At 38.7% G+C, this 15,005-nt stretch overlaps 1 protein-coding gene across 5 annotated transcripts in view; it reads left to right on the forward strand.

Moving 5' to 3' along the window:
• Window positions 1-13,475, forward strand: part of LOC125238454 (mushroom body large-type Kenyon cell-specific protein 1) — a 327,977-nt gene extending 314,502 nt beyond the window's left edge. For all 5 annotated transcript variants that reach the window (XM_048145807.1, XM_048145808.1, XM_048145811.1 and 2 more), the window contains one exon: window positions 11,981-13,475. In XM_048145807.1, the coding sequence (XP_048001764.1) occupies window positions 11,981-13,340 (1,360 nt within the window). In that variant the 3' untranslated portion in view covers window positions 13,341-13,475. The remainder of the gene's footprint in view (window positions 1-11,980) is intronic.
• Window positions 13,476-15,005: the final 1,530 nt, after the last annotated feature.

Here is a 15,005-nt window from a genome sequence, read left to right on the forward strand (position 1 = left end):
GACTTTATGTCATAGGTAATTAGTTAATTTAATTCAATTCAAAACCTTTAATTTCATAAACAACACATGTCAAAAATATAAAAATATTAATAAGTACAATAAATAAGTAGGGATTGCAATCCAGCAGTGTTTTCAATCCAGCTGGATTTTTGCTGGATCGGCGCCAATCCAGCTGGATCCAGCGCGGATCCAGCAGGTAGAAAAAATTCCAAAAAAAAATTACATTTTGCTCTACTATAGGGCTGTTATTACTAAAATTATTTGAAATAGTGAAAGGAAGGATGAAAACGCGCAATTTTGGAAGCAAAATTTATTAAAAAAAAACAGTTATGTATCTTATTTATCTCCGAAAATTGTATGACCGAATATCACTTCCCAACGCACGTTTCGCGGAATTTTATTCCGCCGAATGTTCATTTCCCGGATTAACATATTGTTTTTTTTTTAATTTGCCAACCTTGCATTTATCTACCATTTTAAAGTTTGGCCGTTTTTAGGGTTATTAAAAAGCCTTTTTTAAAAACCAAACTTTCATGTTATCTAATGTTTTACTTGACGTAATATACAACTAGTTGCTTATTGTATACACCAAATGTTTCATTGAACACCGACAATATCTATGGCGAATTTCGAAAAATATGCAATATTGAGTCTCCTATGAACTCCCAAATTTATTGACAGGGATGCAATTACGTATTTTACTTACGTATATATTTTTTAACATAGTTACCTGCTTACTTTTTTTACAAGAATATTGTTTAATTTATTGTTATATTACATTTCAAAAGTTTTTTCCGGTTTCCTCACGGTCAAACTAACACGCTCCTCCTCGTTTCGCTTGTCGTCGCCCCTAACTGGACTCTGTCATATATGATTATACTGCCAACATAGTCCGTGTACAGAAAACTGCTACTTTGCTCCCTCCTAACAGGGAAGAAAAGTTAAAATTTGTATGTAAAAAGTTGGCATTACTTTTTGTAACCATTTTTAATCCTTATAGCAATCTACATGAATAAAAAATGTCATTAAAATTGTAACAGCGAAGGTACTACAATAAGTGGGTACATAAATAATGCTATCAACCATACATGGCCTGCTTTTTTGGCACAACATTTGGGCATTCACAATTTCACATTGAATATTACTAATTTACTTACTAGTGCTTAGTTTAAACATAAGTTGAAACTTAAAAGAAATTTTGCGGTAACAGTAAATAATTAAATACTATAAATACATTTTGAGATCTTCAGTAGTTATAATACAGTTTCAAACTACTTACGTTTTTGAAAAAAATACACAATTGTGGCGAAATAGAATTATTTTGTGCTAAGCGGCCACGGGCTACGCGCGGGAACGCGAAACCGTTTTAAATATGACGTAAAATAAGTTTATTAAAGTTAATTACGCATTTTATTGCCGATTTTTTTATTTGCGGATCCGCAGCGCTGGATCCAGCGCTGGCTGCTGGATCCAGCAGACCGAAAAATGCGCTGGATCCAGCTGGATTGCTGGATGCTGGATCCAGCAATTGCAATCCCTATAAATAAGGAATAAAAATAATCTTAAACAACTTAGTCAAAAATAATGATAAATACTAACCATAAACGAAAATAAAATAAAAAATAAAACACAAGAAATGAAGACAAAAATACCAAAGGAAAAAACACATTCATCATTTTAAATTAAACTTACTATAGAATTCACGGCCCGTAAAAAATGCCTTGTCAATTAAAAAGTCCTTCTGCTTTTTAACAAGCAAGTCATAAGAAGCCGCCTCTTTAATGTCACGGCTCAAACTATTATATATTTTGATACCCACCACCTCCAATGAGTTTGATGATTTCGCGAGACTGACTAATACAGATTTAATAACACGATCAGTGCTTCTCTGGTCAGGTCGACGTAGGACATATTCATTCTTGTGTCGATACATATATTTTGCCACTTCAAATATGTATACACATGGCACCGTCAAAATTTTTAATTCACGAAAAAGCCCTGCAGTCGGAGTAAACGGCGGCACCCCAGCCAGCCAGTTACAACTTGACTAGGAATACTTGTTCAAGCTCGATCTCGATCGGAATGTATTATTTATCTAAGGATATAAATACACGCTTCCACACCGTCTTCAATTAAAAGCATCAACAAATAAAAAAAAAACAGAAATCGCCCGAGAATTAATTATCTTGCAAGAATTTATTTGTATGTTTGTTCGGGCAAAACGTGTCCACCCCCGCACTCTTTTTCCTTTAATTACCTCCCCCCTCCCCCCACAACCCCACTCGATGAAGGGAAGCCCTCCTAACTCAATAAATACTTTTTAAATTTCCATTTTAACCGATTTGAAGCAAATTGGTGACCGTTTTACCTAGTTAGGTAGGTATGTGCATGTGTTTTCTTGTAGCTTCTAAAATATCTACTTACATAGTGGCTTTTCAACCACCAACCGATTCATTTCAACCACCAACCGATTGCCAAAATGGCAAAAACGGAACCCTTATAGTTTCGTCATGTCCGTCTGTCCGTCTGTCCGTCTGTCCGTCTGTCCGTCTGTCACAGCCGATTTACTCGGAAACTATAAGTACTACAGTGATGAAATTTGATGGGAATATGTGTTGTATGAACCGCTACAAAATTATGACACTAAATAGTAAAAAAAAGAATTGGGGGTGGGGCCCCCATACATGTAACTGAGGGATGAAAATTTTTTTTTCGATGTACATACCCGTGTGGGGTATCAATGGAAAGGTCTTTTAAAATGATATAAAGTTTTCTAAAAAACATTTTTCTTAAAGTGAACGGTTTTTGAGATATCAGCTCTCAAAGTCGTAAAAAGTATGTCCCCCCCCCTCTATTTTTATAACTACGGGGTATAAAATTCTAAAAAAAATAGAGGTGATGCATGCTAATTAACTCTTTCAACGATTTTTGGTTTGATCAAAGTATCTCTTATAGTTTTTGAGATAGGTTGATTTAACTGTAATTTTGGTTTGCTGCTACGGAACCCTTTGTGCGCGAGCCCGACTCGCACTTGGCCGGTTTGTTAACATTTATCATTCGTTTTTGACGTATTAAAAGAGCCTTTACCAGTTGGTGTGGTGAAAATAAACGAGTTTCCCACTTTATAGCTTAAATGTCACATTTTTTACGATAAATTTTATTGACATGTTATTTTTTATAACTATTTAGTTCCTTTTTATTTCTAGTTTTTGACATTTTTACTCCTAACAATCAGATGATCGATGCATTTCATATCTTTGAAATAAGCTATACTTACTTATTTATAAACAGTGTGGGTGTTGAATTGAACCAGAGACAAAACCATTCGAAGCGAGCTCAGTGTGTCAAGGATGGCCGTAAAGTGAGGATAAAAGTGGGTTTCACTCGAAATTACTCAGATGCCATCTCACTTTATGCTTAAAAAAGAGATATATGGACATAAATAATCTCTTGAGTTTTAGGTACTACCAGCTGCAAAAGTGCATGGAGAAATTATGAATGAATTCATTGATAAATTCGCCTTGCACTTTTGCAGGTGATAGTACCTTAGCTCACCTTTTACATCTTATCATAATTAGATTATCATTGGGTACACATTTCTAGAACTTACATTTCAAATTAGAAGTTTAAGTTTGTAAATCCTATGTAGCGTAAGAAGCGGACGGACCTCAGGTTCTCTTATGTCGTGCCAAAATACCTAGACAAAACTAGGAGGAGAAAAAATTCATATATTCCTACCAAGCATGATTTATATAGGATTTACAATCTTCAATCGTACCTCAGTTTTTTAGCGCCACCTATTAAATACTATCATAACTACACTGAGGATGCCTACATTTTTTTTTTTTTTCAAAATGTGTATTGACGTGATATCTTAATATCAAAATTAAGAAGCATGTCATTTGTTTTTAAAAATAATTAAAACACGCAAAAATATTTGGGGAAAATATGATTTCGGCCACTTTCAGGCTGCGAAACAGCGCCATCTAGTTTTAAGCGTAAAAGGCCCATACATTTCAGGGGTACGCTTTTTTGTATGCTTTGTCTGTCTCGGTATTATATCGTCCTTGATTTCTACCGATAAGAATTGTACAACCATTCCCGATCTAACTCTAAAATACATGTGTAGATAGGCAAAACAGTATACTTATTTGTGAAAATACTGCAGTTAGTTAAAAAGTTGTAGAACCATCCCCGATCTAACTTTAAAATACATGTGTAGATATAGGCAAAACAGTATACTTATTTGTGAAAATACTGCAGTTAGTTAAAAAGTTGTAGAACCATCCTCGATCTAACTCTAAAATACATGTGTAGATAGGCAAAACAGTATACTTATTTGTGAAAATACTGCAGTTAGTTAAAAAATTGTAGAACCATCCCCGATCTAACTCTAAAATACGTGTGTAGATAGGCAAAACAGTATACTTATTTGTGAAAATACTGCAGTTAGTTAAAAAATTGTAGAACCATCCCCGATCTAACTCTATAATACATGTGTAGATAGGCAAAACAGTATACTTATTTGTGAAAATACTGCAGTTAGTTAAAAAAATCTAGATCGTTTAGAAAGTACAACACGATTCTCACGACCAAAATTACTGAAGTGTTCAATTGATTCCACAAAGCGGTTGTATTGACGCTGACGTCACAATGTGCTATCAATTTTTATGAGGCTCTTTCAAATAGAAATTAGATTTTTATTTCTGACGTTTGCTGAGTTCAAGGGGGTTAGTCTGTTTCTCATCATTTACAGTAATACCCCGCTTAACGCGAGTGATGCGTTCAAGGGAAAATCGCGTAAAGCGAATTTCGCGTATATCGGGGCCACTTAATTAAGATACTAAATTTAAAATCAAACCGAAAAAAGGTTATATTTTACTTGAAAAATTACAATCAAATAGCTTGTTTAAAGAAACTTTAACATTTAACATTTAAAAAAACAATAATAGAGTGCTATTTTAATTAAAAAAACAATCTAATGCTGTCTGAGTGGCGTTTTGCTTCCGATCCATCAAAATTTAAAAGTCGCGTTATAGCGAATCCGCGCTAAACGGGGTCGCGTAAAGCGGGGTATTACTGTATTTAATTCTGTTTTTCATCATATAAGGAGAAAAATGTAATTCATTTCCTAGGTTATTAAATAATTCCTTATACATGACCAGGAACGATTGAATACTGGACTGACAAAGCCCATACAAAAAATCGTACCCCTGAAATGTATGGGCCTTAAGGCTTAAAAACTAGATGGCGCTATTCGCAGCCTGGAAGTGGCCAAAATAATATTTTCCCCAAATATTTTTGCGTGTTTTTATGTTTTATAAGAACAAATGACATATTTCTTTATTTTAATATCATGATATCACGTCAATACACATTTTGAAAACAATTTTGTAGGCATCATCAGTGTAGTTATGATAGTATTTAATAGATGGCGCTAAAAAATCGAGGTACGATTCGTAGTATGTAAATCCTATATAAATAATCCTTGTGCGTGACATATTATTTGAATATGTACTCGAAATCAGCATCAAATATTAAAACCAAACTGACAGTGCGAACGTTTTCATTTCATGGGTCCTTTTCATCCTTGTAACCAATGAAAACTTATGAATATCCTGGTTTCCTGGTTTATTTTAATGGCTAAACCCTACAAATTCAATTAAAAACCTGTTTGCTCATCTGAGCACCATTTCCATATATACTTAATTGAAAATGGTGTTTCTGGATTTACATATAGAATATGACATATTCATCTATCAAATAACTGATATACTAAGGGCCAATTGCACCAACGAAAATGGAGGGTTAACCCACCATTTTATATGGAATTTGACAGATGACAGCCCACTAACCCTGAGTTAAGTGGTCGGTGCAAGTGGGCCTAAGGACCATTTCATACAAAATGGTGTGTTAACCCTCAGGATAACCCTCCATTTTCGTTGGTGCAAGTGGCCCTTAACGATTCTCATACCACCAACCGGTCGCTGAATGCGAATCTTCCAAACCGAAACACAAATACGTAAGGCAAAAATGCTAGCATGCGAACGAACCCTAGAAAAAAAATGTCCCACGGTTGACTCAACTCAAATAAGGATTCCTTGTCGTCCGAGCATTAAACTCTTTTGCAATAACACACATTAAGCAGGGCAATGACCCCCGATACTGATACCAGTTCCTTGACTCTGTATTTGCCAAGTTTCGAAAGATATAAGCTTTCGCAACGTGATAAGGGTACATTAGTGATGTTTATTTGTCTTGTAAGTAGCCATTTTGAAGTAAATGACGTTAATGAATCAAGGTTGATAAAAATTAATGTTTGTAACGATCTTTAAAGAAATCCTTGTTCTTAATAGATCATTCATCACGGATTGAAAATATGTAATAGGTCAATATTTTGTTGCCAATGTAGAATCATATCGTCTCGTAGACTCCTTGCTTATATACAATTATTATTCTGGCTCAGATTTAATAAATTTACCCCCTTACTCATAAACGTACTCTAAAGTTATTAAGCCGATAAAGTTCGTTTGTCTTTTTCTATTACTCCAATACGTCAAAAACAAAGACACATATTTTTGATAGTCGAAATGACGCCTATTTTGAGTTCAGTTAATTGTATTTCTAATAGACTATTACCTATCTTAAATGGCTTTAAGTAGGTAAATCATTCAACCTAAGTTGCTCACGTATAATATCAATGAACTCAAGACGCAATAATATAAAATTAAATACTTATAATATAATAAAGAAACACATTAAGAATGATAACGAACGAAATAATAACTGCACCCATTTGGACCAGGTCTTTGACTTGGCAAACGAAACGCGACGTCGTTTAGATAATGTATATAAGGGCATTTTCAGAATTTGGGACCCCCCAATTAGCGTAAGACGTTAACAAAAAATAACTCACTGTCAGTTTTGTGTAGTTAAGCATGTCATGTCACTGATAGTTAAGCATGAAAATTGAATAAAAATATTGTTTTTATGTTAATTACGTTAACTTTAAGCGATAATCTACATTCAGAATGTGAAAAAAGTAAATTTAATAGACAGATTTTATGCTTAATTGTCGTCACAAAACTGACTGCGAGTTAATTTTTGTTAACAACTTACGCTAATTGGGGGTCCCGAATTCTGAAAATGCCCATAAACCATTTGTTTCCAAACAGGGTGCATAGCACATAAAACTCACACACACACTCAGCGTCACTGTGTTACACTTTGTGTGTTCTTCCCGTGAGTGTCGTAGAAGTCGACTGTGGGATATGGGTTAAATTGTGGCGTAGGCTAGAGGCTAATAACCTGTCACTGCAATGTTACTATTTCGTTTTCTTTCAACCCCTTGTTTGCCAAGAGTGACTTGAGTAGTTTCATGTCCTCTGCCTACCCCTTTTTTTACAGGCGTGATAGTATGTATAAAGCTCTAGTGCCATACTTAACAATTGAAGGGTTGAAAGAAAACGAAATTGTGATATTATAACACAATAAGAATAAATACCAGGAAATGTTCTTGAACCCTTTGAACTTCATTAATAGTATTGTTAAAAATATAATTACAATTCTGATGGTTAATGGATTTTGACCTTTTTATCTTAATAAGCAAAGCAAGCTTGGTTTCCATACACCATTCGTTCAAAATTCGATAACATTTACGTTATAATCGATCATAATGTAAATTCATATAGGTTAACATAGCATAATTTATAATGTAATTTATCATTATGAAATAAATAAAACTAAACTAAACTAAACTATAGGTACTTATTACGATATACGTATTACGAGTATAATTAATTATACTTTTCAGTGCACATGGTGTTCTTTCCCGCACTAGTTTGCAAAGTAATTTTCTAGTCAGGTTGGAACTTCAAAGGTCCATATCTATTGTATATAGTACCCACTGAAAAACGTCGTATGATTCAAGTGCGAAAAGGGAATTCGTAACTCGTCTCGATTAAAAACACTCGTTTCGAATTTCCTCTGGTATCGCAATCCTACTGTTTTGGTTCTAGTTAGTAACCGTTTAGGAACGCTGTTCATATTTTATTATTTATTAAAGGAGTACCAACAGCTATTTACACGGATAATATCTACAACAAACATAAAAACAAAGAGCCAATTACAAGAACTCACAGGTAGTGATAGAACAAAAATAAAAAGATGTACACTTGGTGCACACTAATCTCCATAAGCATAATAAAACTCAATAAATATACTTATATTGACCAGGATATAGACCGTGATTACTTTTTTGATCTGAGGTCCTAATATTTCGACGCAGTGCATGCATCATGATCACAAGAAACGGGATGATGCATGTAACTGCGTGCAAATATCGGGACCTCAATACAAATCAAAAAGGTAATCACGGTCTATATCCTAGTCAATATAAGTCTAATGAAGTAATGAAACTAACCGTGAATCATTTAAAACTCTTAAGACTCAATATGTATACTATTTAGATCTGGGGCCCATTTCTCGAAGCTAAAAGTTACAATTTACAAGTGGTTGTCAATGTCTAATATGACAAGTTGGAAAGAGACTTCCGCTTGTAACTTGTAACTTTCAGTTTTGAGAAATGGGCCCCTGGGGCCCGTTTCTCGAAAGGTACAAGCCTTGTAATACAAGTGCGCGAACTGTCAAATCGTATGGGTTGTCATGGAAACACACTTGTAATACAAGGCTTGTACCTTTCGAGAAACGGGCCCCAGGGCCTTAAAAGACTCGGAAGTTTTCAAAGCGCAGTCGTGTACAAGCAAGTGAAAAGTCTCAAAGGACTTTCCATCAAGCCAATACCTATGTAGAAAGACAAAAAGGAAGACAAACATTAAAACTGTTCAACAAAACAATACGTTATCAGCACGCAATATAGGTCAACACCTGGTCATCGCCTCACAATCGGTCGAATATCTAAATTCAATATTTCAAAACACCAACACATTAATCCCAGATAAGCTAAATGCGAAATATTTACCCACGAACCTCCGATAACGGGCTATGAATGCATCTTTATATTTTCCCTTTATTTCGCCACTGTTATATCAAAATCAAACTTACTACGCTTTGATTTGCTCGGTCCCTCTGACCGTCTTAGGGCTCTGGATATTCGTTACTACCCGCCAATCGGTGCATTTTTATTTGTGCGCCCGGCCGTGGAATGAATTTATTCCCTAATAGCTGAAATCCCGGCGGTGCTAAGCGTCCGAACTACCCGAACCCGCCGAAGTCCGTTCCCGTGTAGTGCCGTTCGCGCGTGTAGTGCCGTGTCTGCGCTCGGGGCCGGACGGCCGGAGGCACGGACTTCGGCTCCGTTCGGGTATTGAACACACGAGGCGGCCGGCGGACCGATCGACTTATTGCCGTGCCGGTTTGTATTAAAACAATAGGTGAATTATAAAATGTATGTTAATTTAGCGAACGAATACGAATTGGTTTGGTTTTATTTGAATAAATAACGTTGAATAAGTAACTTACATATAAATAAATAAATATTATAGGACATTCTTACACAGATTGACTGAGTCCCATGGTAAGCTCAAGAAGGCTTGTGTTGCAGGTACTCAGACAACGATATAAATAATATATAAATACTTATATACATAGAAAACATCCATGACTCAGGAACAAATATCTGTGCTCATCACACAAATAAATGCCCTTACCGGGATTCGAACCCGGGACCGCGGCAACCGGGGCCGGGACATATGTTGACTATACTTCAAAATATTGTCTTCGGTTACCGCGATAGTTACTCATGCAATTTATTATAGTTATATCTATGTCTCATAGTTTTAAAATAAATAAATAAATATTGGGGACATTACACAGATCGACTTAGCCCCAAACTAAGAAAAGCTTGTACTATGGGTGCTAAGCGACGATATACATACTTAAATAGATAAATACATAACTATGGAAACGGATTATACTGCGTATACTGAATTTACAATTCATCCCGACGTTTCGAACACTTTACAGCATCCGTGGTCAACGGGTGACATCCGGTAATTAATTGTAAATTCATTACTTATACGCGATATAATCAGTTTCCATAGTTTTATTTCATAAATATCCTTCAAATTAAGGAAATATATTTGAACTATCGAGTTATTAGTTTTTATCTAAGAAGTTAGTAGAATTAACTCAATTAACGTCGCATGAGAAGACAAAGGTAATAATGGCTTGTGGGCGGCACAATAACCAATAACCGTGGTGATTTTTACTGATAATAATGACACTCAAACCTCACACCTGGCTTCCCTTTGACATGGACAAACCTTTTGTTTGAAAAGTTCAAGATGTAGCCGCGCTGTTTTACAAATACTTAGTTAAGAATGGTATTTTTTTTTTGTTATTTTGGAGGGAACCACTTTAAAGTGAATATGTATCCATAGTCCTGGTTCTTAACTAGAGCTAGTCGGATAGGGTGTGACAAAAAGCATGAGGCTTGACATGTATGTAGATAACTTACAGACACTTAACAGAAAAAAATACAAGTACGCAGACGTCGAGGTGTCAATGTTTCCCCTCATTTTTATATCACTATTTTCAGTTTTTTTTTAAATATTGTCATGAAAACCGTGAAAAGAAAGTTTTAATCGGTGAAATACTACACTTTCCGTTATCTAATGGATTTATTTAATTCAATTTTCAGTTAGAGCATCTTATTATCTTGATTTTAATAAGACTGGATTTTTGAAAAGTAACTCACTAAATTAATCATGATTTTTTCTCTAATGAACATTTAGAAAAAGTCACGTATAGAGCTGAATTAGTCGATCTTATTTGTAAAATTTGGACAATTTTATTATGAATACTAAAACAGGTAAATTTATAATTCGTGTATCCTGTACTACAATCTTCTTTTTTTTTATACTACGTCGGTGGCAAACAAGTATACGGCCCGCCTGATGTAAAGCGGTCACCGTAACCTATGGACGCCTGCAACTCAAACAGTGTCACATGCGCGTTGCCACCCCATTAGAAAGACTACATTTTTATTATAAGGTTTTGAAAAAGAGTAAACGAGGCTAAGACGAATTAATTTTTTTTCAGAAATTACCTAAAATTAAGTGACAATTTCTTTGAAAATCTACATCACATCGAAGTAATTTTTGTACTTAATTAATCTGTAACGTTTACTTAAATTGCTGGTACGCCTTAGTGATTGTAAATTGCTATTATTTATTTTTGGCAATTTTTTGAAAACGAGCCTATAATGTGATATATATTTGTAAACTACTCACAAATCCCTTTAATTTGATACCAAACACGGTATGATCAAGCGCTCGGTTGCGATTTCACTGTTTTTCACACGAAAGCCCTCTTAAGGTTTTGTCATTTTTGGTTCTTTAAACTGATTTTCATATTCGCTTGAACCAAGAACGCGAACGATCATCAAACATCACTATACGTCGAGAACGGATCGGACCCGCGGGTTTTTAAAGTCCGTCGATCCGGACACACGGACTACACGGGTACCCGGACCTTAATTACACGGTCCCTAATTACCCGTTCCAAACGGGCCAGAAATCCGGATTCGTGTAACACGGGAACGGATACCCGGCAACGGGTACACGAAACACGGACGCGACCGGGAGCCCTAGTTCTAACGTTGTCGCTTGTGTTAGCCTCCCGAGGAAATCGTCGCACGTGATATACTTGAGTAGGGTTTTGCTTCTCTTATCCTTTACGTTTGCACGATACGTGAAGATTGTACTTGATAAGACGCACTAGTTTCCTAGTAGAAGGCTGAGAGCATTATATTTTATTAAATTAAACAGATTTTATTATCATTTCAATTAGGTACTATTAATCACGGATAAAGCCTAATTACAAGCAATGCAATCTTTTCTTGTCTACGACATACGACCGGTAATGAGCGGACTTAATCGGGGGCACCAACAGTACCTATACTCTACGAAGCATAAGATTATTTTATCCGTTCCTAATGAACGTCTTTTGGTTGTTACAGATTGAAACGCGCAATAATCGACGGCGCGCCCGGGAATAGCACGGCGCGCCGCAACTACACCGAGGACGAGCTGCAGTCAGCCCTGCGCGATATTCAGTCCGGCCGGCTCGGCACGCGGCGCGCCGCCGTCGTCTACGGCATCCCGCGCTCCACGCTGCGCAACAAGGTCAACAAGTTCGGCCTCGCCGCCGAGCCACCTGACTCCGACCCCGACTCCGACCCCGAACGACCCGACTCCCCACCCTCCGTCATCCTCAAAATACCCACGTTCCCACCCCCGGACGACAAGAGCCCCTCACCAGCCACCCCTGCCGCACCGGTCACCCCGGTCACTCCAATCCTACCGCCGCAACCACCCCTGAATACACCCTCTCCCCTCCTGTTACCAGCCTCCGTCTTCGCTGATCCGCCTTCCTCTCAACATCTCTTCACGTCGCTGAGCGACGTCATAGCCAAGAGCATAAGCCAGAAGTTCCAACAGCCGCTCGAGAGGCCCCACGACTTCATGCGACTCCAGCAAGACAGACACGTCTCCGTCATCAAAACCCCACCGGACAACTCTAGAAACTTCTCGGCACCCAGCAACTCTCGCGCTCCCACGAACAACAACGGACAACCCGCCACGGGCAAAGGAACTAGACCTAAGAGAGGAAAGTATAGGAACTACGATAGGGATAGCCTGGTAGAAGCCGTAAAGGCCGTGCAGAGAGGCGAGATGTCGGTTCACCGCGCCGGATCTTACTACGGCGTGCCGCACTCGACTCTCGAATACAAAGTCAAAGAGCGGCATCTGATGAGGCCGCGCAAACGCGAGCCGAAGCCGCCCCAGGACGTGAAGCCGCAGCCTCCCAAGCCGCCGCCGCCGAAGCCGATGACCAAGCCGTTCACCAACGGCCTCAACGGGCCCGACACGCCCGGGTACCCGCCGAGCTACTTCTGGCCGGGAGCCGGGTTCCCGGCCCCGCCCGCGCCGGACCTCTACGCGTCGCACATGATGCGTCGGCTCAGAGAAGAAGCGCCGCCGCCGGCGAACGGGAGTTTCCTAGAAGGGATCATAAGGTCGAGCCTGGAGAGGCCCGGGGCGGCGCTGCTGCAGCGGCTGACGGGCGAGCCGCGGCCGCCGGCGCCGAGCGCGGACGCGCCGAGCCTGCTGCGGCGGCTGGCGGGCGGCGACGGCGAGGAGCCGCCGGCGCGGCGCGCGCGCATCGACTCGTCGGACCGGCAGCTGGCCGCGGAGATGCGCGAGGCGGTGCAGCGGCTGCGCGCCGACAAGCTGCGGCCGCGCAACGGCACGCCGACGCCGCCCGCGTGCGGCGCGCTGTCGCCGCCGCCGCCCGCCGCGCCGCCCGACCGCGCCTAGTATCCGCTCTACTACCCTTTCCAGTGATACGTGACGTAGTGGCGTCGCGTTCGCCCACGGATTTTGAAAGACGTTCCGATCTCCTCAGTCTTTGTGATAATTATTATGTAAAGTACATTCCGTTGGGAGAGGGAAGCGGCCGGTCCCGCCGGCCGCCGGCCCTCCGCGCACCGGTCGGATCTAACTCTGTGCCTGGGCCGTTACAGTGTGCCCGTCTCAAGTTTCTACGTTACATTAGAGTGCAATAGAACTACATCGTAAGGATTTTTCATACGAAACTCATGCATTATTTACATGTATACTGTTGTAGTGACAATAACGTTAGTTACAGGCTTTTTCTTACATTAGAACGACGCTGGGTTTTCATTTGTTCACATCTATAGCTACCGTAGTTCCGTTTCCGTTCCGCGACCGTCTTTAGTCCTGCTCTATCACATATATACATCGACACATAATCACCAAATAACACAATAGTTACCTACAGACACACCCAGTTCAATATATCACAGCTTTACTATGAAATATCACAATAAATAGTTATAGTACCACGTTCATGCTCCGCTCTTGGTGACTTGCAGTGATATTCGCTGGGGTAATGTTTCACAGTTTCGGGGAAAGACTTGTAGGATTTGAAACGTCTTGTAATATAAAACTGTCGTTCTGTTAGTGACTGTTCGGCTGTAGATAGCTTGCCGTTGGTGTTTTACGACAGCGGCAGGTGCTTTTTAAAATTAAAATTGATTTGATGTCTATGATATCTGTCCGGACGTTCGTAGCGACCGCCCGAGAGGATAGTTTAGGATACCACTGAAAGCCACGAAGACTAACGATTGTTCAAATTCTGGCAAATCTTTGAAGCCTCATTTTTGACCTTGTGTTTAAGTAAAAGACAACCAAAAGTTAACGTTATGAAATTTAACTATTTAAATAATTTTAAGTAATAAAAACAATGTAACAAATTAATTATAAAGCTAGCCATGAGTGTAAATGTTATCGATTTTTAAGTGAACTATTGCAGATTTTGTGCGGTGTTTTTATAATTAGATAGGTAATATATTGAATGAAATTATTAGCGCTATTGGGTAGTGTGGTGGGTGCGGCCCCCCTCCGGCGCGCGCGCACGCGCGGGCGAGCGGGCGGCGAGCGGCGTTTGCGCATGTTCGGGGCACGGACGGACTTATGTGCAATTATTATTTTGTATAAAATAGTAATTTAAAGTGTGTCTAAGCTAACACGTGGATTTCCATATTACTGAATGTGATATTTAGATATTACGAGTGCGGTCTGGCGAGCCCTACATACATATATACACGTACGTACATTAAATACATCTAGTGAACTTATATATTTTATGTACTATTATTGTATCTTAAGAAAATATATTCTTATTTTTCATGGTCCAAGTTTTAAATGTTTTATCGACTATACAAAAATATGGATAATCATTATTATATTCTTGTCGACTTTAAAAATTATTAGCCCAAAAATCCTCAAAAAAAATGATATCTTCAAATTTGTGAAATTTTTTGGTGTTCTATCGAAAATATATTAATGAAGTACGAGATGAAAAAATGTATACGCTCTCCCAAAAGTAAAATTTAGGTAAAAACTATTTGGATAGAATTATCGTACGATTACTTACTGTAAGTTATGTGTAAATGTCGC

Source organism: Leguminivora glycinivorella, chromosome 23 (assembly GCF_023078275.1).
Source record: "Leguminivora glycinivorella isolate SPB_JAAS2020 chromosome 23, LegGlyc_1.1, whole genome shotgun sequence".
In the NCBI taxonomy this organism is placed as follows: Eukaryota; Metazoa; Arthropoda; class Insecta; order Lepidoptera; family Tortricidae; genus Leguminivora; species Leguminivora glycinivorella.